This window comes from Carassius gibelio, chromosome A14, assembly GCF_023724105.1.
Source record: "Carassius gibelio isolate Cgi1373 ecotype wild population from Czech Republic chromosome A14, carGib1.2-hapl.c, whole genome shotgun sequence".
Classification (NCBI taxonomy): domain Eukaryota; kingdom Metazoa; phylum Chordata; class Actinopteri; order Cypriniformes; family Cyprinidae; genus Carassius; species Carassius gibelio.
The window spans coordinates 21,880,637-21,897,918 of record NC_068384.1 but is presented as its reverse complement, the minus strand read 5'-3'; the positions used below and the strand labels follow the sequence as shown (position 1 = coordinate 21,897,918).

Below are 17,282 nucleotides of genomic sequence, written 5' to 3'. Positions count from 1 at the left end.
AGGACAAGTACAAAGTACTACTACAGTAGCCCACTTATAAGCCTATAATGGAAATGAAATATGGATTTTGTTTGCTTCTAAATGTTTAACTTTTGATTATGAAATGTGTGTTAAATTATTTAAAATGTGGGCAGTATACATGTTAAAATGGAATAAAATATGCTGTATTAAGAAATGTTCTCATCTGAAATAAAAAGATGAGAGTATTTTACAAAGATTATGATTACTTTTATATATATATATATATTTTTTTTTTTTTTTTGTCAAAATGATGTAGTTTATTATTATTTACTAATAGGTTCCCTTTATAATTCTGTAAGTCCTGCAAAATGATCTGATAATTCTTTATTAATTACTAATGGGTTCCCTATGTTTTCACTTTAGAATACTGTTCCAGATTCTAAGTAATTCTTCAGGAATTATCTAATAATTCTTTATTAATTACTAATGGGTTCCCAAAATTTTCACTTTATAATAGGCCTAATGTTTCAAGTTCAAAATAAGTCCTGCAGAATTATTTGATAATTCATTATTAATTACTAATGGGTTCCCTATGCTTTCACTTTAGAATACTGTTTCAGATTCTAAGTAATTCTTCAGGAATTATCTGATAATTCTTTATTAATTATTAATGGGTTTCTAATATTTTCACTTTAGAATAGGCCTAATGTTTCAGGTTCAAAATAAGTCTTGCATAATTATTTTATAATTCTTTATTAATTACAAATTGGATACCTTTATTTTCCTCAGGCTTCGCCTTACATACAGAAATTGATTTAATGATAATGTTGTATTTGCTGAGGAGGCACACATACAGTACTGTATATAAAATATAAAAACTAATGTAAGTTATCGCAAGGCACTGGAGTCGTGGTGGGGTTCCTATTGGAAGCTGATTTCTTACAAAACACACTCACAAAACAATTTACTACAAAGGCAAAACCTCTATTTAATGTATTGCATTTATTAAGATAGCATTTTCATACTACTACTACTATTGCTAATAACATTTATATGAAAGGGTCACAATTTAATGTAATTGTGTAAAACTGTTCATTAGTAATTACATCATAGTTATTTTTCTTGAACCCTAACTAGTAGATAATTAATAGTAGTTCTTCAGGAGGTATGACAGAATACATTAGTTATTGATTATCTAACTGTTACTTAACATAATCATAAAATTATATTACATACTGATTAATTAACACATATTTCATAGTAGTTAACAGAAGTGAGTTAAGTGTTAATGAATAATCACCTGTTAGTTCTTCAATAATTCCTTATTAGTTATGTAGCAAGTAAGAAACAGTATTCTAAAGTGTTACCGAAATTATAAATATAATTAAGTATCGATACCACAATAGAAGCTTCTGAGTATCGATTTATCGATACTGCACATCCCTAATGTCTACCTCTGAGGCCAGATCGCAGCCATTCTAACAGGTGAGTCGATTACGCAGTAGGTTGTAGGGGTGTAACGGTTAACAAAATTCACGGTTCGATACGATACACTGGTGTCACAGTTCGGTTTTGTACGGTTCGGTACGTTTTATAAAAGAAAAAATTGGCAGATAATTTTCCTTCATTTTTTTATGTTTTATTTATTAAAACTAACAAAGTATGATTTTTTTTACATTGAACAATGATGGAGCTATACTTTACCCATCTTCTATAGTGTTTTCTTAGCAGCATACTTTATAAAACAAAAACAGCTCCTTATTAAAAATGAAAATTTTTAAGTTTTTTTTTTTCAGAAAGATGAGAGCGTCCACATTTTCTGTAGACAGCACAGATCTGCTTGATTTGACAATGTCCCCAACAGTGAAAACACCCTCTCACTGGGGACAGAGATTCCAGGCACAGCCTCATGCTCATGGGTTTTCCACGATTTCAGTGGATCTGCATCCAGGGGAATAGAGTCCACTGCGATGAAAATTTAATCTCCTCCTCTGCCATTTTGGCCACAGATTTGGGGCCTGGCTCATGATGATGGGTCAGATGGGTCAGATGGGTTTGAAAAACTAATGGAATGCATAGTCGATTGCATTGGATGACGAGTAATTTCTTACTGCTAAATTCAGAAAAAACAGAGGTGTTAATCATAGGGCCTAAAAACTCTGCTTGTAATAACCTAGAACACTGTCTAAGACTTGATAGTTGCTCTGTCAATTCTTCGTCATCAGTTAGGAACCTAGGTGTGCTACTTGATCGCAATCTTTCCTTAGAAAGACACGTTTCTAGCATTTGTAAAACTGCATTTTTCCATCTCAAAAATATATCTAAATTACGGCCTATGCTCTCAATGTCAAATGCAGAAATGTTAATCCATGCATTTATGACTTCAAGGTTAAACTATTATAATGCTTTATTGGGTGGTTGTTCCATATCTTGGATGAGTTTGTGAACAGGAAGCTGCAACAACTCCTGTTTTGTCCTCAACACATGGTCTGCTGTTGTGCTTCTGTGAAAAAAATGTCACAATCTTTCTGATCTTTGCTAGAAGGCGAGAGATCTGTTGCACTGCCATTGCTTTCTGCGATGCTAGATTAATGACATGGGCAAAGCACCCTATTTGTGGATCAAGTCCAGCAGCTCCAACAACAGCATTAACTATATTCCTGGCAATGTCAGTGGTTACAGGAATAGTTACATTAGCTCTCTCCAACTTCCACACTTCCACTGCTTCCATCATACCTTTGGCCAAATCCTCACTTGTGTGACTCTCAAGGGGGCGTGTCTGAAGAACGTGGCTGTTCAGCTCCCCTTCATCGGTAATGTAATGTGCCGTTACAGTCAGGTAGCTTTGTGTAGCCCTTGACGTCCAGCCGTCTGTTGTCAGAGCAACTGCTGTTGCTTTGGCCAATTGGTTTTCTATTTGGGCTTTTGTTTTTTGGTACAAAGCAGGAATTACGGTCTGGCTGAAATGGGCCCGTGAAGGAATATTGTAACGGGGCTCAATTGCATTAAGCATTTTCTTAAAACCTGCGTTTTCCACAACAGAGTAAGGTCTCATATCCGCGGCTAGAAATGTACCAATCGCCGCGGTGATGTCTTTTGCCCTGTTTGAATCAGTTGGAAATGTCTGTCTAAATGCAGCGGGGATAGTTTGTGTCGTGTATGTTTCTGCGTTTTTTCGTCTTGTTCCAGATACTGACACACTGGGGTGATGTCAGCGTAAATGAGTTGACATGTTTGAAGTATTCCCGCTGGTGTACCCTATTGTCACGTGGCAGATGCGACATATCGTTGTTTTTTTATCCACCACTCTCTTGCCATCACCATCATAGCTTACAGGGAATCCAAAGTGCACCCAAACACCAGACCTGTTGGTAATTGGAGGATCTTCTATTTCTGGTCTGTTAAACGCATTAGTCATTTTGCAATGAACGAGCCTTCAGCGCGTACTGAGTGAGCGAGCGCCTGACTGAGTATACATAAATATACAAGTTGGTGTTTTTTTTTTCTTCGGGGGTATCAGGGGCGTTGCCTGTTGCCTGTTGCCTGGGTTATTGGGCTACCTTTTTGAACGCATAACATCATATTTCACACACTTTTTTTCATTTTCCAAATGTAATTAATTAGTCCAACGAACCGTTCAGTACATAATGGTACAGTATTGTTCAAAATAATAGCAGTACAATGTGACTAACCAGAATAATCAAGGTTTTTAGTATATTTTTTATTGCTACGTGGCAAACAAGTTTCCAGTAGGTTCAGTAGATTGTCAGAAAACAAACAAGACCCAGCATTCATGATATGCACGCTCTTAAGGCTGTGCAATTGGGCAATTAGTTGAAAGGGGTGTGTTCAAAAAAATAGCAGTGTCTACCTTTGACTGTACAAACTCAAAACTATTTTGTTCAAACATTTTTTTTTTCTGGGATTTAGCAATCCTGTGAATCACTAAACTAATATTTAGTTGTATGACCACAGTTTTTTAAAACTGCTTGACATCTGTGTGGCATGGAGTCAACCAACTTGTGGCACCTCTCAGCTGTTATTCCACTCCATGATTCTTTAACAACATTCCACAATTCATTCACATTTCTTGGTTTTGCTTCAGAAACAGCATTTTTGATATCACCCCACAAGTTCTCAATTGGATTAAGGTCTGGAGATTGGGCTGGCCACTCCATAACATTAATTTTGTTGGTTTGGAACCAAGACTTTGCCTGTTTACTAGTGTGTTTTGGGTCATTGTCTTGTTGAAACAACCATTTCAAGGGCATGTCCTCTTCAGCATAGGGCAACATGACCTCTTCAAGTATTTTAACATATGCAAACTGATCCATGATCCCTGGTATGCGATAAATAGGCCCAACACCATAGTAGGAGAAACATGCCCATATCATGATGCTTGCACCTCCATGCTTCACTGTCTTCACTGTGTACTGTGGCTTGAATTCAGAGTTTGGGGGTCGTCTCACAAACTGCCTGTGGCCCTTGGACCCAAAAAGAACAATTTTACTCTCATCAGTCCACAAAATGTTCCTCCATTTCTCTTTAGGCCAGTTGATGTGTTCTTTGGCAAATTGTAACCTCTTCTGCACATGCCTTTTTTTTTAACAGAGGGACTTTGCGGGGGATTCTTGAAAATAGATTAGCTTCACACAGACGTCTTCTAACTGTCACAGTACTTACAGGTAACTCCAGACTGTCTTTGATCATCCTGGAGGTGATCATTGGCTGAGCCTTTGCCATTCTGGTTATTCTTCTATCCATTTTGATGGTTGTCTTCCGTTTTCTTCCACGTCTCTCTGGTTTTGCTCTCCATTTTAAGGCATTGGAGATCATTTTAGCTGAACAGCCTATCATTTTTTGCACCTCTTTATAGGTTTTCCCCTCTCTAATCAACTTTTTAATCAAAGTACGCTGTTCTTCTGAACAATGTCTTGAACGACCCATTTTCCTCAGCTTTCAAATGCATGTTCAACAAGTGTTGGCTTCATCCTTAAATAGGGGCCACCTGATTCACACCTGTTTCTTCACAAAATTGATGACCTCAGTGATTGAATGCCACACTGCTATTTTTTTGAACACACCCCTTTCAACTAATTCAACTAATTGCCCAATTGCACAGCCTTAAGAGCGTGCATATCATGAATGCTGGGTCTCATTTGTTTTCTGAGAATCTACTGAACCTACTGGTAACTTGTTTGCCACTAAGCAATAAAAAAATATACGAAAAACCTTGATTATTCTGGTTAGTCACATTGTACTGCTATTATTTTGAACAATACTGTACATAACCATAAACGATTCAATACGAATACGCGTATCGTTACACCCCTGGTAGGTTGTGTTTTTTTTTTTTCTTAAATATGCAAATTTGTATGACCGGGTAGCTAAATAGTTTAGAAGCTTGCAGCTATTTATGCGGGAGACAATTGACTTATAGGCTAATGTTATTTGTTGTTGTGTGAGATTTACTTTGAAGGCCTTTGTTAAATTGAACTCCTATTTGTGTGCAGACAGGCTATGCCGCTTTATATTTGATAAGTTACTGAATCTTACACGTTTCATAACATTCAGTTTTAACGCAAAATACGTATTAATTAACATTAGCCGTGTTTCCACTGTAGGGCCAACAGCAAGTGCATCACTACACGAGTCAGAAATATATTAATACGCCATGCTAAAGGATATGTACTTGCTTAAAGGCCATTAATGTCTTACAAACATTTTTTTATGCCTGTAAATGTCATAATCACTCAACTGAATAAAATCAGGTTCTTGTACTATTCTTTTCTGTGACTGTTAGTTGCACATGTAGGCTAATTAGACAATTAATCAGCTATATGTCAATACTTACAGTTATCTCTCTCTCTCTTTCTCTCTTGCAGTTAATTTTCAAAAGTTCCTCAAACATGGAGTCTGACATGAACGGGGTACGATTTTTATTTTATTTTATTATTACAAAAAGAGAGTGGTTAGTACTTCAAGTTTGTAAGAGTTTGCACTTGGAACTTTAATTGTCATATGCATTTTTGTAACTCCAGCTGTGTGTGATCTTTGTAGAGGTGGAGTGGGCTAGGCACAGCACAACAAACCAAACACTAAAGCAACCCTGTGTTTTCCATATTATTTTATATAATTATGCACACTATTTTATTTTTCTTGGTGCAGATATTGCTGTGTAGCATAAGACAGCATTACTTTTATTTTCAGATCGATTGGCTGAGCCTCATGGGAGGCTACACACCTAGAGAGTCGGTCAGAAGACTGCTTAGGAAACTCGGGAAGAATGCTCTATGGGCCCAATATAGTCTTTAAGGCCGCAAGGGAAAGAAGAATTTCCAGGAACTGGAAATATGTAATGTCATAATCCTTGAGTTGTTTCTCAGTTGTTTCTTATTCCAAACATTTTATAGTTAGGCACAGAAGATAAACTTTATTTTCAGAGCAAGCTAGGCCAAAGACTGCATATGAGTCATTGAGGAAATGATCAGTGTATTTGACATACTGTATGCTTAATCATCATTTATTGTAAGTAGCAGTAACATGTTTGGTTTTTGTGTATCTTAACTGGATTTTAAGATGCCTGTCGTCGAACACACACCAAGGTGCTGGAAAAAGTAATTGAGGACTTCATATCAGAAACACTAAAGTTTGCACCACACAGAGATAAGGTAAGGCTTTTTTAGTTTGTAAAAAATTAATAAGGAAAACATAGCACATATAACACAGATTATACTATATACTAATACTATGTTTTGTTTCCATAGATACTACAATCTAAGGTGTCACTTCAGGCCGAAGCAGAGACTTCGGGAAAAGAAGACACACAGAACACACTTAATTAGTTGTTTTACACACAGCACGTATTTTATGTAAGATTTGGAATGTTTCAGTTTGTGGAATGTTTGAGTATATAAAATGTGAAAGTTAAGATATCAGTAATGCCATTTTTTTCCATTTAAATGTACTGTACGTTACAGTATACTTAAAGTATCCTTGGCAAAATGTAGACAAATACAATATGAATGAAAATGATCAAATATATAAAAATATGAAAAATGTTTGTGTAGTGTCTTTAAGTTTTTGGTGTAGACAAATATAATTAAAATATTTTACCAAATGTTTGAATTTATATTTGTTTATAAAAAAAAGTTCCCAGGGTAATGTTTGGAGGATATTAGGATATTTTATATGACATTTAAACATTCAGAATTTTTTTCCCCTATCATTTTCCTAACAAGATGAAAAATCTGGAAATTTGGAATGTTTAAAATCATTTAGAAATAATGTTTTCATAATGTTTTCAAGATGATAGAATGTAATGTTTCTATAACATTCACACATACCAAGAAAGAGCATTCCTAATACATAAAAAATGCAAATTTCAAACATTTAACGAACATTCCCTAATAACATTTTCATTACGTTTTACAGATGATAGAATGGAATGTTTCTATAACGTTCACATAAACCTAGAAAAAACTTTCCTAATACATTAAAAGAGCACATTTCAAACATTTAACGAACATTCACTACTAACATTTTCATTTAGTTTTCAAGATCATAGAATGGAATGTTTCTATAACGTTCACATAAACCTAGAAAAACATTCCTAATACAATAAAAAAAGCACATTTCAAACATTTAACGAACATTCCTTAATAACATTTTCATAACGTTTTCATGATAGAATTGAATGTTTCTATAACGTTCACATTAACCTAGAAAAAACGTTCCTAATACATTACAAAAATGTACATTTAAGTAACATTCACTAATAACATTTTCATTACGTTTTCAAGATGATAGAATGGAATGTTTCTATAACGTTCACATAAACCAAGAAAAAACGTTCCTAATACATTAAAAAAAGCACATTTCAAACATTTAACGAACATTCCTTAATAACATTTTCATAATGTTTTCAAGATGATAAAATGGAATGTTTCTATAACGTTCACATAAACCTAGAAAAAACGTTCCTAATACATTACAAAAATGCACATTTAAGGAACATTCACTAATAACATTTTCATTACGTTTTCAAGATGATAGAATGGAATGTTTCTCTAACGTTCACATAAACCAAGAAAAAACGTTCCTAATACATTAAAAAAAGCACATTTCAAACATTTAACGAACATTCCCTAATAACATTTTTATTACGTTTTCAAGATGATAGAATGGAATGTTTCTCTAACGTTCACATAAACCAAGAAAAACTTGGTTTATGAAAACCTAAAACATATAAAAAAAAAACTAATTTTAAACATTTAAAGAACATTCAGTAGTGACGTTTTCGTAACGTTTATAAAATGGTAGGATGGAAAGTTTCTGTAACGTTTCGCAGAAACCCCACAAAAAATGTTCTCAATACATTAAAAAAACTTGCCATTCTCAACGTTTACAAAACATTCTGAAATAACGTTTTCATAACTAAAGGGAAATGTTAGTAAAACGTTCTGACAGCTCATTTTTGTTAGCTGGGTCTACAGTCAGAAATCTGGGTGTTATATTAGACAGCAATTTGTCTTTTGAAAATCATATTTCCCATGTTTCAAAAACTGCATTCTTCCATTTTAGAAACATTGCCAAGCTACGAAACATGTTATCTGTTTCTGATGCAGAAAAGCTAGTTCATGCATTCATGACCTCTAGACTGGACTATTGTAATGCACTTCTAGGTGGTTGTCCTGCTTCGTCAATAAACAAGCTACAGGTAGTCCAAAATGCAGCAGCTAGAGTCCTTACCAGGTCAAGAAAATATGATCATATTACCCCAATTTTACAGTCTCTGCACTGGCTACCTATTAAGTTCCGTATCAGTTACAAATTATCATTACTTACCTATAAGGCCCTAAATGGTTTAGCTCCAGCGTACCTAACTAGCCTTCTACCACGCTACAACCCATCACACACCCTAAGGTCACAAAACGCTGGACTTTTGGTAGTTCCTAGGATAGCAAAATCCACTAAAGGAGGTAGAGCTTTTTCACATTTGGCTCCCAAACTCTGGAATAGCCTTCCTGATAATGTTCGGGGTTCAGACACACTCTCTCTGTATCTAGATTAAAAATGCATCTCTTTCGCCAAGCATTCGAATAATGTAAATTGTGAGTGTAGTTGCATCTGATCAAATGTGCATTTTTATTCATTAGCTTGGGTTAAACTAATTTTACTTTGTTGGATCAGCAGCTATGCTAATGATGTCTCTATGTGTTTCTCTGTTTCTGCTGGGATCTTCATCCCGTGGTAACTAGGATTTACACAAGCTTCAGCCTGGATCCAGAACACCTGAGAAGAGATGATGCTGACCCTCAGATGATCTCAGATGATGCTAACCCTGAATCAACAAACAGAACTAACAATTATTGCTACATGTGTGACTGCATCATATAATAATTATTAATTAATACTATTAATAATGTTCATCGTCTAGACTACGTATTGTATTAATTTTTTTTTTAAATCCTGTCAAACGTGCACAAACTGACAGTCACCACCATAAGCTAATACTAAATACTGTAGAAACATAATTTTCTGTAAAGTTGCTTTGTAACGATTTGTATTGTAAAAAGCGCTATACAAATAAACTTGAATTGAATTGAATTGAATTGAATTTTCTGTACTTTCCACCACTGTATCTTTCATACTCTTATATACTCACTGGTGGGCCTTCTCTGCTTGCCCTACAAAAAATCTAATTGTGTAAAAAAAACATATTGTATAGACTAACTGAAGGATAAACTACTTAAACTGAATTCGCTAACAACGGTTTTGTGCGCCATTTCAAAGATTGCATCTATGAGTGGCTAACAGCTAGCACCGAGCACAGCAAGTTATTTGGCCAAGTTTATTTTTTTTTAATACGAGCAAAGGGACATGGAATGACTGATGCACGTATTTTACTTTCAAGTGAGAGGTGAGTGCTTTAATATGTCACAGTGTGACAAATGGCATGTGGAACTTATTCCCGCTGAAGCAGTGTTCCCGGGGGAACGCTTTGAGTGTAACCCTGTTCCCAGGCCTGTGTGTGCGTTTGTTGCTGTGACAACCCCAAATGATGGATTGGCAACAGGTGTGGGGGATTTACTCAGAGTTTGCGTGAGGCCTCATCAACAGTGGAGAGGATAAAAAGCAAGAGAGAGAGGTGGTGCGTGTGGTTTTTCTCCCTTGTGAAAAGTCGTTTTATTGGGTGGTAATAGTTACTGGAGGACGGGTGAATGAAGAGGACAGTGTTGCTTGATGAGGGATTCGAGAACAACAGCAGGAGAGTGAATTACCCTGTTTGCATTGGAGAGGAGCTGAGTAACTGAGAACTGAGTCTTGTAATTGCACACGTTTGACACTGAATTGGATGTGGTTTGGAGTGTTTGGATCACGATCATAAATATCACTGAGTGGATTGTATTGATTCATTACCGATCTCTTACCTCTCCCTCCTCTATAAATGGTGATGTGAACTCTGCCTGTGACTGTGAAGAAAAACATCTCAGAACATCCTCAGTGGCAGTGAGGATTGCGCCCTCCCCCTTCCCCTCGGACAGAAACCCGAATGTGAGTGCTGGCTTTAAATTGCACGTCGTGAAGTGAGTTTGCAGTGGCTAAAATTGATGTTTTCCCCCACAATATATGTTTGAAGTGGAATTGTCGTGTGTGTGTGTAAGCTACATTCCTTTTTGCCATGCACTCTCTATGTGTCATGAGGGCTGACTGTCAATAGTAAGAGTCCTGCGACACTGATTTGTTCCAACTGTCTGGATGTTGAGGATTTATCATCTGGGATGTGAATTAACCCCTCTGTTGTGCTAATAGGAGAAGAGATGCCCTGTTGAAATATTTACTATCTGCCTCAGAAAAGCTCTGTGCAACCTGTTGACTTCGAGTCTGCTGTATCCCTGCCATTCAACTGTATGGTGAGAGGTGTTCGCTCCTTCCAATACATGTGAATTGTATACTTGCCTGAAACATCCATTCTGTCTGTCTCAGAAGAAGCCCCATTCAGCCTGTTGACTTCGAGTCTGCTGTATCCCTGCCATTCAACTGTATGGTGAGAAGTGTTCGCTCCTTCCAATGCATGTGAACTGTATACTTGCCTGAAACATCCATTCTGTCTGTCTCAGAAGAAGCCCATATTCAGCCTGTTGACTTCGAGTCTGCTGTATCCCTGCCATTCAACTGTATGGAGAGAAGTGTTCGTTCCTTCCACTGCCTGTGAACTGTATACTTGCCTGAAACATCCATTCTGTCCGTCTCAGAAGAAGCCCCATTCAGCCTGTTGACTTCGAGTCTGCTGTATCCCTGCTATTCGTCTGTATTGTGAGAAGTGTTCGTTCCTTCCAATGCATGTGAACTGTATACTTGCCTGAAACATCCATTCTGTCTGTCTCAGAAGAAGCCCCATTCAGCCTGTTGACTTCGAGTCTGCTGTATCCCTGCTATTCGTCTGTATTGTGAGAAGTGTTCGTTCCTTCCAATGCATGTGAACTGTATACTTGCCTGAAACATCCATTCTGTCTGTCTCAGAAGAAGCCCCATTCAGCCTGTTGACTTCGAGTCTGCTGTATCCCTGCCATTCAACTGTATGGTGAGAAGTGTTCGCTCCTTCCAATGCATGTGAACTGTATACTTGCCTGAAACATCCATTCTGTCTGTCTCAGAAGAAGCCCCATTCAGCCTGTTGACTTCGAGTCTGCTGTATCCCTGCTATTCATCTGTATGAGGAAGCCCCATTCAGCCTGTTGACTTCGAGTCTGCTGTATCCCTGCTATTCATCCGTATTGTGAGAAGTGTTCGTTCCTTCCAATGCATGTGAACTGTATACTTGCCTGAAACATCCATTCTGTCTGTCTCAGAAGAAGCCCCATTCAGCCTGTTGACTTCGAGTCTGCTGTATCCCTGCTATTCATCTGTATGAGGAAGCCCCATTCAGCCTGTTGACTTCGAGTCTGCTGTATCCCTGCTATTCATCCGTATTGTGAGAAGTGTTCGTTCCTTCCAACGCATGTGAACTGTATACTTTGTCTGAAGCATCCATTCTGTCTGTTTCAGTAGAAACCCTGCACAGCCTGTTGACTTAGAGTTTGTTGCATCCTTGTGGCCCACCTGTGCTGAGAGAGGTGACTGTCCTTTGTCACGAACGTGAGATGGGCACGCTTTGTCTGGAATATCCACTCTGACGGTGTCAGGAGAAGCCACCTTACTGTAAGACCGTGCACCTGCCGTATACGTACTTGACTGATATCATTCACCTCAAATTCCGTACCTGTGGAAGAAGGAAGGAAGGCTGGAATTACATACTTACCGGAGGAGACTTACCGGACCCTTCACTTGCCAAACACATCCCCACCTCAAGGCTGTGTATCTGCCGTGTACGGACCTGACCGATATCCATCCGTCCCAAATTCTGCATCTGTGAAGAAGGGAAGGGAGTTTGGAAGTATTTAATTACCAGAGGAGACTTACCAGACTGCGGGCTTGCCGATTGTATTCCCACCTGTGAAATACCTACTTGACCACCCATCTGTCCATCTATTGCGGGGCCCGCACAGAGGAAGAGGGCGGGAGAGTCCCCGGTCGCTGCATTGTTTACCTTCAAGCCCTGAGGGTAACAAAGAAGATTTTAGGTTAGGATTCCCAATTTGCTTTTACTTCAAAATAAAACTTGTTAAATTTATTCTCTGTCTCCGACTCTTCCCTCTGATACGCTCCTCGAGGTGGTCCTGGTTTAGGGGTGGGCGCAGTCCAGCTTGGCCCTCCTGACCTGTGACAGATTGGCGTAGTCGGCAGGGTACTACCTCGAGTTGAGCGACCAGAGGTCGAGATGGCAGAAGAGGAAGTGCTTGGGGCACGGCAACCCGTCGTGCCAATCTTTATGGGGGCTCCGTGGGCTCCGAAGTATGGAGGCCCGGGATCCGAAATGAGCTTGTCGATGTGGAAGGTACAGGTGGAGTACCTGGCAGGGCTCCAAGGTCTGAGTGCCCCGCAGCAGGTTCAGTTTGTTTTAAACTCCTTGGAAGGGGAAGCGAGGAGAGAAGTTCAGGCAGCACCGGCAGCAACTCGAGCGACTGTCCAGGCCATTTTTGACTTCCTCACGGGACAATATGGAGACACCACCCCGGTAGCTGTTCTGAGGACGCAATTTTTCAATTCTCGGCAAGGCCCTCGGCAATCTGTTCGGGCATTTACCCTACAATTACGGGAACAGTTTTCTAGACTTACAGGGAGACAGGATCATGGCCTGGGGGGCGAAGAGGTTTTACTACGAGATCAGTTTTTAGTGGGGCTGCGGGAAGGCCCTGTGCGTCAGAGTCTGCGGGTGCAATTTCGACGAACCCCGAACCTGACCTTTGAAGAGCTTCGACAAGAAGCACTGGCCCTTGAGTGTGACCACATGGAGAATGTAGATCCTCCCAGCTGCCTAGCCACGAATGTTGTTAGCACCCCTTCGACTACTACGACATCTGACTGGAAGCAGGCCCTCCGGGAAGAGTTGAAGAGAGATGTGCGGGAACAAATGTCTGACCTATCTAAATCTTTTATGGAGGAGCTTCGGCGAGAGCGCCTCCAGTTGTCCTCTTTACCGCGGGAGCGGGCTTACTCTGATGGGAACCGTCCTCCCGACCGCCGTCCATCCCGACCTTCTGGCTCGCGATTTCAGTGGGATGAGCATGGGCGTCCCATCTGCAACGGCTGTGGAGAGCCGGGACATTACTTCCGTCAGTGTCCTGCTCGACGTGCATCGCAAGGGGGTTTTTAGAGTTTCCGGCCACTGTGGGTCAAGTGGTCAGGACCCCCTTATCAGACCCCTCTCTGCCTACAACTTCTAGGAGCCGCCTGGTGGGCTGTTGCCCAGTGGTGGTGGTTCAGGTCAATGACCAGAAAGTGCAGTGCCTCTTGGATACAGGCTCCCAAGTGACCCTATTCACCGAAAGCTTGGCCCATGAGTTGTTTGGCACCGAAGGTCGTCCACCTGCGGAAGCCCCCTGGTTGACGCTACGTGGGGCGAATGGTCTTGACATCCCGTATGTGGGATACCTTGTGACTGATCTAAAGATTCAGGCAGTAGTGGTGCCACAGAAAGGAGTGGTGGTCGTACGAGACACATGCCTGGGGTCTCATCGTGCCCTGATTGGGATGAACGTCATTTCGGACTGTTGGGAGGAGCTGTTCCGAAGTAGACCGGCTCGAACAGCTGCAACATCAGCCGGGCAGGAGTGGGACCGCATCAGGGCCGACTGCCGTCGAGTATGTCTGGCCGAACAACAGGGGGATCGGGAAAGCACGGGAAGAGTAGCCTGCCGTTACGCCTTGTCCATTCCAGCTCAGAGTGAGGCTTTGGTCGGGGTCAGGTTGCCTCCTCGACTTTATAGTCCGGAAGATTGGGTCATGGTGGAACCCCATGAAGATGGTCCCAAGGTGGAAGTTGCTCGAGGATTGGCGACTGTTCAGGGGGGCCGGGTCTCAGTGCGAGTCAGGAACATGAATCCCTTCCCTGTTCACTTGTATCGTCACCAGCGTTTGGCCCGGGTGACCTCAGTGAGGCCCCAGCAGGTTCGTGAACAGGGTGAAGTCAACTTCAATCGGGTAGGCCCGACAGTGGTAGAGGTGGCCCTGACACGAGCGGGTTCGGGGGCGGGAGAGATAGGAGGAGGGTTGCCTACCCACCTGATGGGGGAGTCTTTACGGGGTGAAGGACTAGGAGAAGAGCAATTGGGACAACTCCAAGAGTTCTTGATGGAATGGCAGCACTTGTTTTCCACTCACGATGAGGATTACGGCCGCACGGATGTGGTGCGACATCAAATCCCAACTGGGGATGCTGCACCCAGCCGAGAGCGCTATCGACCCGTGCCCCCGACCTTGTATTCAGAGGTCCGCACCCTTTTGCGAGGGATGCTTGACAAGGGGATTATTCGAGAGAGCAGTAGCCCTTGGGCTGCCCCGATAGTACTGGTTCGAAAGAAAACTGGTTCCTGGAGGTTTTGTGTGGATTACCGAAGGCTGAATCAAGTCACCAAAAGGGATGCTTTCCCGTTGCCTCGAGTTGAAGACTCTCTCACGAGCCTCACACAAGCCACCTGGTATTCCACCCTTGACTTGGCCAGCGGTTACTGGCAGGTGCAGATGGACGAGCATGACCGGGAGAAGACTGCATTCACTACCCCCTTTGGCCTATATGAATGGGACCGGATGCCGTTTGGCCTTTGCAACGCCCCAGCCACGTTCCAACGGCTGATGCAGCGTTGTTTAGGCAACCAACTGATGGATTCCACCCTCGTCTATCTAGACGACGTCATTGTCTACTCCCCAGATTTCAAGTCCCATCTCGAGCACCTAGAGCAAGTCTTCCGTTCCCTAGAGCGATATGGGTTGAAGCTCCAGCCAGACAAGTGCCAGCTCTTCCGCAAAGAGGTTAAATTCTTGGGGCATGTGGTGAGTGCAGCGGGGATTTCAGTTGATCCCGAGAAGGTGGTGGCAGTGCAGGAGTGGGCTGCGCCCAAGACGGTGCGCCAGGTTCGTTCATTCCTGGGCTTCGTGGGTTACTATAGGCGATTCATTAAAGATTTCTCTAAAATCGCTAGGCCGATCAACCAGTTGCTGGGAGGTATGGGACGAGTTCGTGGCCGAGGGTCCCCTTCGATCCAATGGGATCCGGCCTGTGAAGCTGCCTTCCAGAAACTCAAGCAGGAACTACTACAGGCCCCGATCCTAGCCTACGCTGACTTCACACAACCCTTCATCCTGTATACCGATGCTAGCCACCTGGGCTTGGGGGCTGTCTTGGCCCAGAAGCAACAGGGAGAGGAAAAGGTAATCGCCTATGCAAGCCGAAGTTTACATCCAACGGAGAAGAACGACGCCAATTACAGTTCTTTTAAGCTTGAGTTGCTGGCAGTGAAGTGGGCGTTGTGTGAAAAGTTCAAGGATTACTTGTGGGGAGCCAAGGTACGGGTCGTCACGGACAATAACCCGTTGGTTCATTTGCAGACTGCTAAACTGGGGGCGGTGGAACAACGCTGGGTGGCACAACTGGCCAATTTTGACTATCAGCTCCAGTACCGGCCAGGAAGAGAACACACTAATGCCGATGTACTATCAAGGTTACCCGGCGAAGGATCGGCAGGTCAGGTACCAGCACCAGAAGCGGGGTCCGATGAGGGACTGATGGTGGGAGTTGTAGAGGCACCAGGGCAAGTATCGGAGGAACCCCCCCCTTGTTGGGGGTGGGACCCACAGCGATGGAGGCGGTGGCAGGGCGAAGACGGAGATGTAGCGTTGGTTCGAACGTGGCTAGAACAGAAGGCCTGGCCTGAGGGTGTGGGACGCCGGACTCAGACTCGGATTGTGCGGGGCCTGCTGGGACAGAGGGGGAGACTCTATTTGAAGGAAGGTGTGCTCTGTAGGGCCCTCCAGGACCCAGGTCGGGGCGATGAGGTCTGTCAAATCGTGGTCCCTGAAGGGCGTTGTCAGGCTTTATTGGAGGCATATCACACCAAGATGGGACATCAGGGGCAGGAGAGGACATTGGCACTGGTGAGGCGACACTTCTACTGGCCCGGAATGGAGGGTGCCACGAGGACTTAACTTCAGAGGTGCCCACGCTGCACGTTGTTTAAGACCAAGAAGGACGTACGGGCACCGCTGGTTCCGATGCAGGCCAAGGCACCGCTACATATGGTGGCCATGGATTATCTGACTTTGGGACGGCCAGTGGATCGGATCCAGAACATCCTTGTGGTAACCGATCTGTTTACTAAGTATGCTTGGGCCATCCCAACTGTGGACCAAACCGCCATTACGACTGCCAACGCCCTTTGGAGGTATGTGATCCAACCATTTGGATGCCCTGAAATTTTCCACTCAGACCAAGGAACCAACTTTGAGTCCAGGGTGATCCATGAGCTGTGCCAACTGTACGGATGCAAGAAGACCCATACGACTCCCTATCACCCCCAAGGGAACGGGGGGTGTGAGAGGTTTAATCAGACCTTGCTGAGTTTATTAGGAACCTTAGAGGAGGAACAGCAAGGCCATTGGGTCGACAGACTCCCGGCGATGGTACAGGCCTATAACAACAGTGTGCACAGTACCACTGGTTACGCCCCCACCTACCTGATGTTCGGCAGACATGTGAGACTTCCGATGGATATGCTTCTGGGGACCACTGCAGGGGAAGAGGGAGGTAGTTTGACAGATTGGGTGACGGGACATCATCAACGCCTCCAGTCAGCATACGAACGAGTCTCGGGCCGGATTAACCGAGCAGCGTTGAAGAACAAGAGGTTGTATGACCGGACGGCTCGAGAGGCACCGTTACT

At 42.4% G+C, this 17,282-nt stretch overlaps 1 protein-coding gene across 1 annotated transcript; it reads left to right on the top strand.

The window, feature by feature from the left end:
- Positions 1-10,556: 10,556 nt before the first annotated feature.
- LOC128026852 (uncharacterized) lies at positions 10,557-13,720 on the top strand. Its single transcript, XM_052614089.1, has 2 exons — positions 10,557-11,548; positions 11,817-13,720. Exon 2 carries the CDS (start codon positions 12,785-12,787, stop codon positions 13,718-13,720), a length of 936 nt encoding a protein of 311 aa, XP_052470049.1. The 5' UTR covers positions 10,557-11,548; positions 11,817-12,784.
- The last annotated feature ends 3,562 nt before the right edge of the window (positions 13,721-17,282 follow it).

What these genes read in the sequence shown, in the direction of transcription:
- LOC128026852 (XM_052614089.1), top strand. Translation starts at nt 12,785, where the DNA reads ATGGCAGAAGAGGAAGTGCTTGGGGCACGGCAACCCGTCGTGCCAATC.